Source organism: Dendropsophus ebraccatus, chromosome 9 (genome assembly GCF_027789765.1).
Source record: "Dendropsophus ebraccatus isolate aDenEbr1 chromosome 9, aDenEbr1.pat, whole genome shotgun sequence".
NCBI classification, from domain to species: Eukaryota; Metazoa; Chordata; class Amphibia; order Anura; family Hylidae; genus Dendropsophus; species Dendropsophus ebraccatus.
The window spans coordinates 117,004,584-117,021,329 of NC_091462.1; the positions used below are offsets into that span (position 1 = coordinate 117,004,584).

The 16,746-nt window shown below is 49.6% G+C and overlaps 1 protein-coding gene across 1 annotated transcript; it reads right to left on the bottom strand.

Moving 5' to 3' along the window:
• Positions 1-1,092: 1,092 nt before the first annotated feature.
• LOC138801652 (uncharacterized) lies at positions 1,093-16,644 on the bottom strand. The gene is made up of 10 exons (XM_069984694.1): positions 16,531-16,644; positions 12,369-12,425; positions 10,230-10,289; positions 9,048-9,089; positions 6,027-6,049; positions 5,006-5,077; positions 3,493-3,561; positions 3,399-3,418; positions 2,557-2,812; positions 1,093-1,896 (listed from the first exon to the last, which is right to left on the bottom strand). Exons 1-10 carry the CDS (start codon positions 16,560-16,562, stop codon positions 1,757-1,759), a joined length of 771 nt encoding a protein of 256 aa, XP_069840795.1. The 5' UTR covers positions 16,563-16,644; the 3' UTR covers positions 1,093-1,756.
• Between the last annotated feature and the right edge of the window lie 102 nt (positions 16,645-16,746).

Genomic DNA, 16,746 nt, shown 5'->3' on the forward strand with positions numbered 1-16,746 from the left:
TCTACCCCATCATGCTCTCCTGTCATCTCTGCCGCCGGGGGGATCCGTGCCGGGCGGAGGGGCTTCCTGCTAGGGGATCCGTGCCGGGCGGAGGGGCTTCCTGCTAGGGGATCCGTGCCGGGCGGAGGGGCTTCCTGCTAGGGGATCCGTGCCGGGCGGAGGGGCTTCCTGCTAGGGGATCCGTGCCGGGCGGAGGGGCTTCCTGCTAGGGGATCCGTGCCGGGCGGAGGGGCTTCCTGCTAGGGGATCCGTGCCGGGTGGAGGGGCTTCCTGCTAGGGGATCCGTGTCGGGTGGAGGGGCTTCCTGCTAGGGGATCCGTGCCGGGTGGAGGGGCCTCTGGCTAGGGGATCAGTGCCATGATCCTCCTCAGGATTGCGGCACAGATAGATCATATGTAAGCTATACACATTGTACACACTGGTTATGTGCAAAAACAACAACACACTGGTAATTCTAACACTTCCTCACTGCTGACACTTCGGTGTCCATTGCCTGAGAGGTCCTGTGCCATACATAGAGGACGGGAGCACTGAGGCTCCCTGAGAGGTCCTGTGCCATACATAGAGGACGGGAGCACTGAGGCTCCCTGAGAGGTAAGGAGACATACATAGAGGACGAGAGCACTGAGGCTCCCTGAGAGGTAAGGAGACATACATAGAGGACGGGAGCACTGAGGCTGCCTGAGAGGTAAGGAGACATACATAGAGGACGAGAGCACTGAGGCTCCCTGAGAGGTAAGGAGACATACATAGAGGACGAGAGCACTGAGGCTCCCTGAGAGGTAAGGAGACATACATAGAGGACAGGAGCACTGAGGCTGCCTAAGAGGTCCTGTGCCATACATAGAGGACGAGAGCACTGAGGCTCCCTGAGAGGTAAGGAGACATACATAGAGGACGAGAGCACTGCGGCTCCCTGACAATGTATGTGACACACAGCCAGCTCAGCACGGAGCCCTGGAGCAGCAGGGGAAATACAGACAAGTAAAGTTTTTACATTTTTAAGCAGGTTGAAAATCCTGGAAAACCCCTATAAACAGTAACGTTACACTCGGTCGGATTCCATCACTCAGAACTCAGAGAAGACAATCTATAATTTTATTATTTATCATCTAGACATCACTTTCCAAGTTATTCCGGACTATAACAAATTAACACTAATATCTTCCAAGTTTTATTAAATAAATTCTAGATTTTATATTCTTGGAACAAACAAATGATCACATAGAAATCCCGCTGCCTGATCTTTCTTCCTGCACAGATGTAACATTTGGAGGTGGACCACCATGTATATTAGAAGGTTGGGGGGGTCTATGTGTATGGTCACATTACGTCTTCAGGAAGGTCGGGATTCTCCGCAGCCATGGAGGAGCAGTAACACAGCCGAAATGCTCCTGGACATGGAGGACTCCTCTAATAAATGTTCACTAACATCAATAGCTCCATCCTACAGGAGATACAGTATACGTATAGTATACACAGCCTGGGATTCCCTAATACTCGTCTGATCATCGGCTGTAAGATTCACTTATCAGAATATCACAGAATTGTTTTCCTCCATCCTAAAACAAGTCTGATATAATTGGACAATGCCGTCTGTAGCCAAACAAGTGGCCTGGATGATCGGATTATTATTCCTAGAATGGTCAGGTACTAGGAGCTATATTACATTATTATTATTATTATTATTATTATTATCATTATTTCCAGTGCTTTCATATAATTATTATTGTCATTATTGTTACATTTTCTTCTGTTACTTCTTTTCCTCGGTGGAGAATAAGAAGACGTCCTGGGCCAATCTCTGAAGCTTCGGCTGAGCGCCGAGGATCCTGTCCTTCTCTTTGTCACTGCTGTCTGTCAGATCATCGATCACCACGATCACGTTGTTCATATCTGTATTTAGGGAACAGAATATTCTCTCAGAAATATATTCGAAAATTTTGCTCATAAAAATGTCAAAGAATAATAATGGGAAAACGGCTGGAGAACCCGACCAGGACGAGACACAGAGAAGAATTTGGGAACACCGTAAGGTGGGGCAGAAATACTACTCACCCCATGGGGAGTCAGATATCAGAAGATTATAGTGATGGATTATGGTTATAGCAGATAAGAGATGGATCTGTGTTCACACTGCTGTCATCTATGATCTAACCTTGGAGTCATCTCATCTCATGAAAGCCCCCCCCCCCCACCTTACTAAGCTGCAGGCTGTCTGGGCATGATGGGAGTTATAGTTCAGCAACAGCTAGAGAGTGATGGGTTGAGGAACACTGGTCTGCTCACAGAACCTATTACGGTGATTGGGAACGAGAGGAGTCAATGATCTTGTTGTATGATCAGATGTTTGGCCATCGATCATTGGCTGGTTGGATAATATGACCCTCACTATTCTTCTTTCAGTGTCGGCTCAGTGAGATCCAGCTTTTCTATATAGGGGAGATGGATGGTGAAAAGTTCACTGATCCTTCTAAATACTAGTTCAGACAAGCAGAAGCCTCAGCTCCTATACCCTACACCTAGGAGCAGCCTGTCCCCCTTGTATTCTTTTACCTAGTTTCTGAGATAGATATTGTAGCTCCTCATCATACAGAGAGTCGGTAACATCGGTCAGATTGATCCGTCCTCTGTTCCTGGTGTGATACAAGATCCCAAAGTCACACCAACACATGTCCTCCAAGAACTGTTGGAATCCATTGTTGGAGATGTAACAAGGGCGGACGATATGAGAGAACTCAGATTCCAGCCTCCTTTTCAACCATTCATAGTCACTCTCTGCTGACCGTGAGAAAATTCCCACTTTTAAGTTCTAAAAAAAAAAAAAAGAAGATTATAAAAGTTACCTAGTGGAATCATCATTGTGAATGTGATGTTATTAAGCCCTAGCAGGAAACACAATGCAAGACAGGACTCTCCAGGTTCTGAATCTTCTTCCATCAAGTACCTACAAAGCCTTCATCCAGTTGTTTCTTAGCAGGAAGGATTTACCATTGTGGAGTCTGGTGAATCAGTAATTGGGGGAGACATACTGGTTACCTCCAAGCGTTCCCAACAGATCCATTGGGATTCCCAGCTGTTGGCTGATCCCAGCTGTTGGCTTTGGCACAGATACAGTTGTGTTTCTAGTTATTTCTTATAAGCCACCTACCCAAAGCTTGCTGATTCCATTGTGAGAAGTAAGAACGTCCCAAACAAAATATCTGTCATCAAATTCAAGCTAAATCTCATATACAGGGGAAAGGCTAGAAGAATATGCAGCCCAGACATAGCAGTCATACCTAGGTGGCCGGTGGAGGGGGTTATTTAGAATGGTGGCGGTGGGGTATAAATCTTACATTGATGTGGGCACCCAAACCTCTATAGGAGGAGAGCTATGCCACGTTTCCTCCACTTACCTTTGTGTCGCATTGTGTCCCTGGAAAGAAACAAATATAAAATATTAATATGTTTGACAGACGACCGCAGAGTCCAAATAAGAAAGGCGATTACTTCTCATTATTGCTCTCATTTCCTTAATTTTTTCTTCAAATGAAGAACTTGTTCCAGCGGTGACTCTTCCTACAAGACATGAAGAAGAGAAGATTAAAGTGGAGACAATATACAGGACATGGGAGGAGGACAGGTCTGATAGTGAGGAGGAAGAGACACCAACAAGGCAACAAGAAGAAAATGACATGGCATGAGGGAAGACATAGAGAAGACAAGGACACGGCAATGAGAAGACAAGGACACGGCAATGAGAAGACAAGGACACGGCAATGAGAAGACAAGGACACGGCAATGAGAAGACAAGGACTAGGCAATGAGAAGACAAGGACACGGCAATGAGAAGACAAGGACTAGGCAATGAGAAGACAAGGACACGGCAATGAGAAGACAAGGACAAGGCAACAAGAAGACAAGGCAACAAGAAGACAAGGCATGAGAGAAGACAAGGACAAGGCAAAGAGAAGACATGGCATGAGAGAAGACTTAGAGCAGACAAGGAAAAGGCAATCAGAAGACAAGGACGAAGCAACAACATGACAAGGACAAAGCAACAAGAAGACAAAGACAGGGTATGAGGAAAGACAAGGAAAAAGCAACAAAAAAACAAGAAATGAAGGAAGACATAGAGAAGACAAGGACAAGGCATGAGGGAAGACTTAGACAAGACATGGGCAAGGCAATGAGAAGACAAAGACAAGGCAACAAGAAGACAAAGACAATGCATGAGGGAAGACATAGAGAACACAAGGACAAAGCAATAAGAAGACAAGGACAAGACATGAGGGAAGACATAGAGAAGACAAGGACAAGGCAATGAGAACACAAGGACAAGGCAATAAGAAGACAAGGACAAGGCATGAGGGAAGACATAGAGAAGACAAGGACAAGGCATGAGGGAAGACTTAGACAAGACATGGGCAAGGCAATGAGAAGACAAGGACAAGGCAACAAGAAGACAAAGACAATGCATGAGAGAAGACAAAGAGAACACAAGGACAAGGCAATAAGAAGACAAGGACAAGACATGAGGGAAGACATAGAGAAGACAAGGACAAGGCAATGACAGAAGACAAGAGAAATCACAGCCAGGACATAAAGAAGTCGTAGCAAAGAAAAAGAAACAAGATAACATCTAATTAGCATAGAGGATTGTCGGTAAAAGACGCCGCCTGCTCCATCTAGTCCGCCCTTATATGATTTCCTTTCTTATTATCTTAGGATAGATATATGTATATACCAGGCAGGTTATATTCACTTACTGTAGATTTACCAACCACATCTGCTGGACAAGGCATCACAACCCGGCAGGTCACCGACCATCTCTAGGTAATACAGCCGGCCATATATAAAGCAGGTACCAACTTCACACCTGTGTGCTGGACTAGCAATGGCGTCACAACACTTACATCTGTGGCTGAGCTGTCACAACCACCTGTCATACATGTAATCACCATCACTTCTCTATGCCCCCCTCAGGTCGTGTGCTTCCTCCTCTCCCTCTATTATAACTTACTTGATGTCGGCCGTGTCTCCTCTCGGGTCAGGTCTTTCCTTAGCGGCTCTTTCTCCCGCTGTCGGTCGTCTCCTGTGGGTTATAGGCAGAGGTGTTATATGTTGTGGTGGCTCGTGCTACAGTAGGTTATATGACTGTATGTCACTTTATTTCCAACATTCGGGGATTTTGCCCAAAAAAAGACACCCGTGGGGGTAGAAGTTTGGTTAATTATTAGTGGTGCCCTCAGGTGAGTATTAGCAGCTAAGGATAAGGCATGGTGTGAGGACATATGCTCAGTAATGACGGAGACACCTACCATGGGGCACTCTATATCGATATGTTATTGACTGTCCAATAAATATGGCTACTGTGACCTTCGGCCCTAACAAGTGTGGAGAGTAAGTGTGGTGTGTTGGTGTGGATACAGATCTTGGCGACTAGGTCATCCATCCTAGAAGTCATAAACTGCTGTATTACGGACAGTAAGCAGATATCTCAAAATGGACAAATATTTAAACACAAAAAGAGGTCAGGGTCAGTCTTTGTTAATGAGGGTCAGTCATTGTTAATAAGGGATGGAATTCTCCCCTCAGCCTTGGTCAGTGTGGCATTGGGATTTCTCTTCATCCATGGTCAAGGTAGATTGGTGTCTCTCCTCACCCATGCTCAGGAAGGGGGGGAGGGGGAATCAGGGTCTCTCCTCAGTCATAGTCAGTGGGGCATTGGGGTCTCTCCTCAGTCATAGTCAGTGGGGCATTGGGGTCTCTCCTCAGTCAGTCATAGTCAGTGGGGCATTGGGGTCTCTCCTCAGTCATAGTCAGTGGGGCATTGGGGTCTCTCCTCAGTCATAGTCAGTGGGGCATTGGGGTCTCTCCTCAGCCATGGTTGGTGGGGGATCAGGGTGTCATCTTAGTCATGGTCATTGGGGATCAGGGTCTCTCCCCATCTTTAGTCACAGAGTGATCAGGGTCCTATCAGTCATGGTCAGTGACTAGTAGACAGTTACTATATCACATGTAGCAGTGATTCAGCTTCTTACCAGATTGTAGAAATTTTCTTTTACTGAAATGAAACAGAAATAGGTCAGAAGTATTTACGGAAGCCCCAGTGTCATATATATATATATATATATATATATATATATATATATATATATATATATATATATATATTGTTTGTGACCTGAAGGGATATCATGGCTCAGGCCCAGCGGTGAGACCGACACTGTACATGTACATCATAATCTCACCCCATGGACAGGTTACATATAAGCATAAAACATAAATGTGAATATTCACAGGAAAAAAGGTGTGCAGAAAAATTCCTGGATAAAACCTTCTGTTAAAGGGGTAGTCTGGCGGGGGGGCATTTTTTTCCTGACACTGGGGAGGAGGTGGTTGAGGGAAATGACATCCACTCATCTCGCGGCGCTCTGGTCCCTGGTTTCCGGCCGTGGCGTCTCAGGTCCGCTCAGCTAGTCAGTGAAAGAGGCGGGATCCGTTTCAAGTCCGCTTAAATCCCGCCTCTGTCACTGACTGGCTGAGCGGACCTGAGACATCACGGCCGGGAACCAGGGACAGGAGCGCCGCGATGCGGGACCCGCCGCTGGAACCGGGGAGATGAGTGGACGCCGTTTCCCTCAGCCACCTCCTCCCCGGTGTCAGGAAAAAAATGCCCCCCCGCCGGACTACCCCTGGGTTTGCCAGATCTTCACTCACTGACTGAGATTACAATATAAAGTATATGAATGACTATAAGATCACACAAAACCACAGCAACATAAAGGTATACACACCCGTCGAAAGGAACAGTATGGCGCAGTTTACAACAAGTTTACAATTAGCATTTTGTGCTGGAGAATTGATTGTCAGAATTTTCCCCATAAAATACAGGAGATAACTTATGTTTTAGATAGAAATAAACAAACAAATTTGGTCAGCTCTCCTAGAACACCATTCACACTAGGCAGGAGCGCGTTGCTATGGCTGAAGTTGCAAACACACAAAAACATAGAAAAATGCAACAGCTCACCACAGTGGCAAGATACAAACCCAATACAGATATGAAAATAATTTAAAGCAGCCCCCAACTGTGTTTTTGTGTGTATGTTTGAGATACATTGTGCTTTACTGGAATAGTCTCTTATGTAGTTTGGAGTGTTGTGAGTTGCAATGGAGACTATGGGCTACCAGGAGGGACCTGTCCAGGTAGTGCATCACTCTGTCAGGGTGACTCTGCTAATACTTGTAGAATATTGGAGAGAGCTGCCTAATGCTGGTGGAGATTACCGAGTGCCGAGTCCAGGAATATGGGCCCCGGGAGCGTCCATCTGGGTGGAACTATTCCCTAAGGTTTCCCAAGAAGATTGGCCAAGGTCGGCGGAGTACTTCGGCAAAATCAGCTAACTTTTCCTCTCCGGAGCATAGTCCTAGTCAGCAGAAAGAACTTCCTGAAGCGAACAGTAGAGAAGAACAGTCTCCCTTAACGTAGACAGGTGTGGGTCTACTTAGTGGTAGTTGCCCGGTTACTGTTTAGCAGGCCATAGTTGCAGTCAGTCTTTCAGAAGGAAATCAGTCTTTAGGCAAGCGGGCACCTGGTCCTGGGGGCAGCGCCGGTAAGAAACTCTCTCTCTCTAGTAGTGTAGTACTGTAGTCCTGGCCAACTAGGAACTCACTAACTCTTTTTTCTAAGGGCTAAGGCTGGGCTGGTTTCCTTTTGGTGGAGCTCAGATGGAGGTAATTCGACATAGGGTAGAACCTTCTGGAAGGAACTGGCTGGCAATCATTATCTTGCACATACAATATAACAACTGATGCATACCATTAACCCCATTACCTTCAATGTGCTGGCAGTTATAGACGGAGAATAAGTATTGGTGACATCTTATGAAGAGAAAACTACGGACTGCCATAGAGGAGTATTAGAGAACCCAACACAATATACCTCAGAGCCGACTGATACGACTAGGAGCCTAGCAGTGACTGCCTTGCTGCTCAGTGTACAGGAGCAGGGACTCCTCTCATGTGATAGGAGTCCCTGCTCCTGCACTCTATTCTCTGCAAAGCTATCCACAAAAAAGTTGGATTCAGGCAAATGTTGTTTTCTTGCTTTTAAAAAGGCAAAAGGAATTCATTCCAAATCATCACATATCATCATCACGACCCCATTATTACCATCATCATCATTTAATGTTCCTGTTGTGTAAGCAAAATACAATAAGATCTTAAAGGAGTATTCTGGGCTGGGGGATTTTTTGGGAAAGTGCCAAACAAAATAACATGCACTCCCCTCCCCGGCTCCAGCGCTGGTGTTCCGGTCTCCGGCTGCTTCCTGTTGGATGTTCTAGGCCCGCTCAGCCAGTCAGCAGTTGTAGCGGGCCTGGCATGTCCCGTCCCAGGTCTCATCTCAGATCCGAGGACTAGACGGGATGCGCCACCAGAGCTGGAGGCGAGGAGCTGAGTGCATGCTATTTTGTTCAGACACCGGGCCGCAGAGGGGTTAAGGGGGCTTCTGCCGGGGGTATGCGTGTAGCGGGATAACAATACAGCTGTGAGTAACATGAGTATGTAATCCTATTGAAAGTGACAGTAAAGGGATCTGCAGCGGATCAGTTACGTGTGAACCCACCCTAAGGGTACCTTAACACATAGCGGATTCGCAGCGGATTTCAAGCTGTGAGTTTGCAGCAAAATCCGCTGCAAATCCATGTGCTGTGAAGGTCTATGGGGTTACAGAATTTTCATTCCCCTATGTAACCCAGCCCCTTCAATCCCTCACATGCAGCCGCGGCGCCGTGCAGGTAATGTATACTTCGGGCCGGGGGCTGCAGGTGGCGAGGGTTAAAGGGGCCGGCTTACATATCCGCAGCGGAATGAAAATTATGTAACCTCATAGACCTTCACAGCACATGGATTTGCAGCGGATTTTGCTGCAAACTCACAGCTTGAAATCCGCTGCAAATCCGGTACGCGTGAAGGTTCCCTAAAGGGGTATTCTGGCCCTAGTGTAAAAAAACAATATGCTGCTAGGATGAAGGAAATAGAGAAAACCCCATACTCACCTGTCAATGCTGTCCCGCAGCTGCGGCTCACCTCTAACAAATCTAAAGAATGGACACATGTAGATATGATATATGATATGAACAATACGCTATATTCCTTATTACAATCACATATAATATTCATATAGCCTAGTAAAATGGACAGAATCACATATAGCAATGCTGAGATGCAAAGAAATGGGGCAAATAAGGTGCATGGACAGTAGAGAACGCCACCAACCATATCACAGCGCGTCCTATATATACAGCGCGTCCTATATATATACAGCGCATCCTATGGTAACACTTGCAGCCTACTGTCTATGCACCCAGTAATATATACAGCCCGTCCTATATATACAGCCCGTCTTATATATACAGCGCGTCCTATATATACAGCCCATCCTATACACCCAGTAATATTTACAGCCCGTCCTATATATGCAGCCCATCTTATATATACAGCGCGTCCTATATATACAGCCCATCCTATATATACAGCCCATCCTATACACCCAGTAATATTTACAGCCCGTCCTATATATGCAGCCCGTCCTATATATACAGCCCGTCCTATAGTAACACTCGCAGCCTACTGTCTATGCACCCAGTAATATATACAGCCCGTCCTATATATACAGCCCGTCCTATAGTAACACTCGCAGCCTACTGTCTATGCACCCAGTAATATATACAGCCTGTCCTATAGTAACACTCGCAGCCTACCGTCTATGCACCCAGCAGTATATACAGCCCGTCCTATGCACCCAGTAATATATAGAGCAAGTCCTATGGTAACACTCGCAGGCTGATGTCTATGCACCCAGTAATATATATATAGCCTGTCCTATATATACAGCCCATCCAATATATACAGCCTGTCCTATGCACCCAGTAATATATACAGCCTGTCTATGCACCCAGTAATATATACAGCCTATCCTATATATACAGCCCGTCCTATGCACCCGGTAATATATACAGCCCGTCCTATGCACCCAGTAATATATACAGCCCGTCCTATGCACCCAGTAATATATACAGCCCGTCCTATGCACCCAGTAATATATACAGCCCATCCTATGGTAACACTCGCAAGCTGATGTCTATGCACCCAGTAATGTTAAACCTAATTCTCTGATTCCCCCTGTACAATTAGAAAACCCATTAATGATCAGACGGAGGTGACAGGAAGTTACTTACTCCTCGTCTGAACAGCAAGAACAGAGGCGGGGGAAGAAAGAGTCCAACCAATGAATAAACCTGTAGAAAAACCAGAATACATCATCATCATCATTTAATATCCTCATAATCATACTACATCATCCCCATCATTATCGTCAGTATAATCATTACTATTATCCCCATCACCATCACCACCATAATCATCACTATCATCACCACCATTATCATCACTATCATCATCACTATCATCACCACCATTATCATCACTATCATCATCCCCCCATTATCATCACTATCATCATCACTATCATCACCACCATTATCATCACTATCATCATCACTATCATCACCACCATTATCATCACTATCATCATCACTATCATCACCACCATTATCATCACTATCATCATCACTATCATCACCACCATTATCATCACTATCATCATCACTATCATCACCACCATTATCATCACTATCATCATCACTATCATCACCACCATTATCATCACTATCATCATCACTATCATCACCACCATTATCATCACTATCATCATCCCCCCATTACCATCACCAGTATAATAATCATCACTGTAGAACAGGGGTCTCAAACTCGCGGCCCTCGGGAAACTAGTTTGCGGCCCCCACCTCAATGGTATCTTCCCTGAAAGTGCGGCCCTCATCAGCTGCTCAGCCGCGATTGGCTGAGCTTAACTTTATGCTCAGCCAATCGCGCCTGAGCAGCTGATTACGCGGCCGAGGGGGGCCGGCATCAGCGACGGTTGCAGCTGTACTGCCAGCCTCCCGAAGACGACGGAGAGGTGGGCGGTGGTGGTGGGGGTGGGAGGCGCCTACAGCCGCCTAGCAGAGCCTCCGCCCCCTAGCGTCCCTGCCGCACATGCAGCTGCCCGGTCTCTGGAGGAGGAGGCCGCAGGGACTGCAAGGTGATCGCAACGCTGCAAGTCCTGGGGCTGTTCAGCAGGATCGGGGGATGCAGTGCAGACCCCCGATCCTGCTTTACAGCCCCAGGGCTTGCAGCGATGCGATCACCTCACCCTGCAGTCCCCGCGGCCTCCTCCTCCAGAGATCGAGGAGCTGCATGTGCGGCTGAGAGGAGAGCGCCCGTGCTGGGGGTGAGAGGAGGAGGAGGGGTGTATGCCCAGCTCCCCCCAATCCCCTCTCAGTGACCCCCAGCTCCCCCCAATCCCCTCTCAGTGACCCCCAGCTCCCCCCAATCCCCTCTCAGAGACCCCCAGTCCCCTCTCAGAGACCCCCAGTCCTCTCTCAGAGACCCCAGTCCCCTCTCAGAGACCCCCAGTCCCCTCTGTCACCCCCTGCGTCACCCTCCAGCTCCCCCCAGTCCCTTGTGTCACCCCCTGCTCCCCCCAGTCCCCTCTGAGACCCCCAGTCCCCTTTGTCACCCCCAGTCCCCTCTCAGAGACTCCCAGTCCCCTGTGTCACCCCCAGTCCCCTGTGTCACCCCCAGTCCCCTCTCAGAGACCCCCAGTCCCCTGTGTCACCCCCTGCTCCCCCCAGTCCCCTGTGTCACCCCCTGCTCCCCCCAGTCCCCTCTGAGACCCCCAGTCCCCTGTGTCACCCCCAGTCCCCTCTCAGAGACCCCCAGTCCCCTGTGTCACCCCCCGGCTCCCCTCAGTCCCCTGTGTCACCCCCCTGCTCCTCCCAGTCCCCTGTGTCACCCCCAGTCCCCTCTCAGAGACCCCCAGTCCCCTCTCAGAGACCCCCAGTCCCCTCTCAGAGACCCCCAGTCCCCTCTGTCACCCCCTGCGTCACCCTCCAGCTCCCCCCAGTCCCCTGTGTCACCCCCCAGCTCCCCCCAGTCCCCTGTTTCACCCCCCAGCTCCCCCCAGTCCCCTGTTTCACCCCCCAGATCCCCCAAGTCCCCTGTGTCACCCTCTCCTTCCCCCAGTCCCCTGTGTCACCCGCCAGCTCCCCCCAGTCCCCTGTTTCACCCCCCAGTCCCCTGTTTCACCCCCCAGTCCCCTGTGTCACCCTCCAGTCCCCTTCTTGTGGAAACCCTGATGCGGCCCAGCCTCACCCAGACTCTACCTCCAGCGGCCCCCGGGTAAATTGAGTTTGAGACCCCTGGTGTAGAATATTCCTTTATAATAATAAGATTATCGGTCCCAGGAATTTACTTACCTTACTGGACAGCAACAGCAACAGCGGGAGATAAAATTATTCAACCACTTCATACACCTGCGGAAAACACCAAAATATGTCGTCATTATCGTCATCATCGTCATCATCATAATTATCATCATTATAACCATAACCATCATCCTCATCCTCCTCCCGCCTGCTCCTCGGTCTGTGGCAGCTGGTGTCTGACAGTGTCCTCTCTCCTCCTGGCCTGGGCTCCATGCTGGCCTGACACTGCTGCAGTTCCTCCACTGGCCTCTAGGGCCCCCGTGTTCCGCCCCTTCCTAGTTTTAAAGGACCAGTGTATCTGTAATCCTCCACCACCAATGACCCAGAATCCCCTCCCCCCCTCACCATCAATGACCCAGAATGCCCACTGCATGGTCTCAGATACTGTACATTACTGTATATTGTTGGGTTATGTATACTGATCAATATCCTTTATCATAGCAGTTATTCTTCAATGGAATAATGTCCTTTAATCTCAAGGACTAAATTCTGGCATAAGATACGGCCAGATGACATCCCTGTTATTGTGTCCTTTGTTACCCATGCCGGGAGGGGGTCCAGCTGGTAGTGAGGAGTAAGACCGGTAGTGTGGGGTAAGACCGGTAGTGTGGGGTATGACCGGTAGTGTGAGGTATGGCCGGTAGTGTGGGGTATGGCCGGTAGTGTGAGGTATGGCCGGTAGTGTGGGGTATGGCCGGTAGTGTGAGGTATGGCCGGTAGTGTGGGGTATGGCCGGTAGTGTGGGGTATGGCCGGTAGTGTGGGGTATGGCCGGTAGTGTGAGGTATGGCCGGTAGTGTGGGGTATGGCCGGTAGTGTGAGGTATGGCCGGTAGTGTGGGGTATGGCCGGTAGTGTGAGGTATGGCCGGTAGTGTGAGGTATGGCCGGTAGTGTGAGGTATGGCCGGTAGTGTGGGGTATGGCCGGTAGTGTGGGTATGGCCGGTAGTGAGGAGTAAGGCCGGTAGTGTGGGGTAAGACCGGTAGTGTGGGGTAAGGCCGGTAGTGTGGGGTATGGCCGGTAGTGTGGGGTATGGCCGGTAGTGTGGGGTAAGGCCGGTAGTGAGTGGTATGGCCGGTAGTGTGGGGTATGGCCGGTAGTGTGGGGTATGGCCGGTAGTGTGGGGTATGGCCGGTAGTGTGGGGTATGGCCGGTAGTGTGGGGTATGGCCGGTAGTGTGGGGTATGGCCGGTAGTGTGAGGTATGGCCGGTAGTGTGGGGTATGGCCGGTAGTGTGAGGTATGGCCGGTAGTGTGAGGTATGGCCGGTAGTGTGAGGTATGGCCGGTAGTGTGGGGTATGGCCGGTAGTGTGAGGTATGGCCGGTAGTGTGAGGTATGGCCGGTAGTGTGGGGTAAGACCGGTAGTGTGGGGTAAGGCCGGTAGTGTGGGGTATGGCCGGTAGTGTGGGGTAAGACCGGTAGTGTGGGGTAAGACCGGTAGTGTGGGGTAAGGCCGGTAGTGTGGGGTATGGCCGGTAGTGTGAGGTATGGCCGGTAGTGTGGAGTATGGCCGGTAGTGTGAGGTAAGGCCGGTAGTGTGGGGTATGGCCGGTAGTGTGAGGTATGGCCGGTAGTGTGGGGTATGGCCGGTAGTGTGAGGTATGGCCGGTAGTGTGAGGTATGGCCGGTAGTGTGGGGTATGGCCGGTAGTGTGAGGTATGGCCGGTAGTGAGGAGTAAGGCCGGTAGTGTGGGGTAAAGCTGGTAGTGAAGGGTAAAGCTGGTAGTGAAGGGTATGGCCGGTAGTGTGGGGTAAGGCCGGTAGTGTGGGGTCCAGCTGGTAGTGTGGGTAAAGCTGGTAGTAAAGGGTATTGCCGGTAGTTTGGGGTTCAGTGGGTAGTGTGGGGTAAGGCCGGTAGTGTGGGGTAAGGCCGGTAGTGTGGGGTCCAGCTGGTAGTGTGGGTGTGGTGTCCCACCACTGTGGTGTTTTCTCTTCTGTGCATCGTCACAAAAGTTGGTGGATGAAGGACTTTATGTTTCCCCACTAGGTGTCAGTATTGTCTATGTATATCTATTTCTATGCATTGCACAGCTGAAGGAAGCAAAGGGTTAAGGATTTTGTAACAGTTGTTGTGTATTGACCGCTGTGAGGTGCTCTTTTCTAATATCCTACCCTCTTTCACCTTTCTTCAGCACACACTCATCACTCACCACTCACAGGCAGGCACACCGATGGCCCCTGTAGAAGGAGTTTACCTTGGTTCAGGAAGTGAGTTAGTTCTTACCAGATTTTCAGTGAGGAAGGACACAAAAAAATTCCTGCTGAAGTTAAGCCGGGGCCTGGCTTATGCCAGGACCCCTGACAGGAACCGCAGTTGAGTTGAGTCTAGCCACCAAAGTGAGCAGATGCAGTTAGAGACCAACCCGTTTCCTACTACTACCACTAACTTCATTATGCAGTGCTCAGCACACAAATGGGAGATTAGTCACCAAGGAACACCCTGACCCACGCCAGGAACACGTCAACAAAGAGCAGGGCAGTATCCTGAAGAAATAGGAACTAGCCTCAATAGGAAAAATCAGCCAGTAGAGAAGGCCTATGTATCCTATCGCGCAGTGCAGGTAACCGGGGCACCTCGGACACCTAGCTACACCCAGATAACCACGGCTGCGGCTTGTACTACCCTAGTGGGACGGGCTCTAAGATACCAGGGGGGCAGAAGGTGGTCAGACACAGTTTAAACGCAAGTAGAAGTAACGTTTCACAAAGATATCTCCCCATTCTTGAGTACACAGCTACACTGGGTTGGGGCACCTCTGGCAAACTCCCCTTCTCTACTCTACACTGTATGAGCACTACCGCAACTACCTCTTCTGCTACTCTCAAGCACCTCCCTCGAGCACTAAAGCCAAGCACTCAAGTTAGTGTGTCACGTATTTGTATTGTCTACAAACGTGTACTGTAAACCTACCAAGTTTTCTAGTAAAGCTGTTATATTTTTGTACTACGCACAGGACTCGGGTCATCTTCTATCCGCACCTGCAGCTATATACACACTACCACACACCTTGGGTTATTTTACCCCTCTCTGTGGGTGGCGGAGCTGCTAGTCCGGGTGGGTCATTTAGCACTCAAGACTGCCGTGACAAGAGCCCAAGGGACCCACAACAACCCGGCAGGTCACCGACCATTTGGGGAACACAGCCGGCCATACTCAAAAGAGGTATCAACATTGCACCTGTGTGCTAGACTAGCACTGGCGTCACAACACTAACATCACCGGCTAAGCTGACAAATACCTGGTCTGGCCGGTAGTGTGGGGTCCGGCCAGTAGTGTGGGGTCCGGCCAGTAGTGTGGGGTCCAGCCGGTAGTGTGCGGTAAGTCTGGTAGTGAGGGATATGGCCGGTAGTGTGGTGTTCGGCCAGTAATGTGGGGTATGGCCAGTAGTGTGGGGTAAGGCCGGTAGTGTGGGGTTCGGCCAGTAGTGTGGGGTCCGGCCAGTAGTGTGGGGTCCGGCCAGTAGTGTGGGGTAAGGCTGGTAGTGAGTGGTATGGCCGGTAGTGTGGTGTTCGGCCAGTAATGTGGGGTATGGCCAGTAGTGTGGGGTTCGGCCAGTAGTGTGGGGTCTGGCCAGTAGTGTGGGGTCCGGCCAGTAGTGTGGGGTCTGGCCAGTAGTGTGGGGTAAGGCTGGTAGTGAGTGGTATGGTCGGTAGTGTGGTGTTCGGCCAGTAATGTGGGGTATGGCCAGTAGTGTTGGAGTCGGCTGGTAGTGTGGGGTAAGGGACGGTAGTGTGGGGTAAGGGCCGGTAGTGTGGGGGTACGACCGGTAGTGTGGGGTATGGCCGGTAGTGGGAAGTACGGCCGGTGAGGTAATCCAGCCCATTTGGGTAAGAGCTCAGCATACATTTCCTAGTATTTGATGCAATTGCTGAGAGCAGAACCCCAGGCAGCAGTAAGAACTGAGGATTCACTTTGTGTCTGTGACGCGTGAGAACAATGTTTTATAGTGTCACAACCATCAGTGTGCAGGATATACAGGCCTCGCTGTAACATCTGTGGTGAATGACGCCATCCGGGGCCCCTATCCTCCATACCCAACCATATCTCATCCTGTGTCCAGGCCAGAGGCGCCTACAGGGTCCTAGAGCCTCCGCTCATTGTCCAGTTTTCCCCAATACCCTGCCGTGTGGTATGTGAGGGATAACACGCTACCTGTTCCATGGGGTTCCTGCGTTACTTTCCATCCTGGAGTCTCGGCTTATGATCTGCGGTCAATGTGACTTCTCTATATCCGGTAATATCTCACAGTACGGGGGGGGGGGGGGGGGGCTCAGTTTAAGGGTTCCGTCCCTGGGAAACACTTTTCTGTGATTCGATTTACAGGAAATGTTTCTTTCACTTTTAGTTTTCCTTGGCCACTCCCTAGTA

Excerpts from the sequence above, each read along its gene's own strand:
- LOC138801652 (XM_069984694.1), bottom strand. The coding sequence starts at position 16,562 with ATGGAAAGTAACGCAGGAACCCCATGGAACAG. Across the intron at positions 10,290-12,368 it reads TGCTGTTGCTGTCCAGTAAG|GTTTATTCATTGGTTGGACT; the intron begins GTAAGTAAATTC and ends GTTTTTCTACAG. Across the intron at positions 2,813-3,398 it reads GGACACAATGCGACACAAAG|AACTTAAAAGTGGGAATTTT; the intron begins GTAAGTGGAGGA and ends TTTTTTTTTTAG.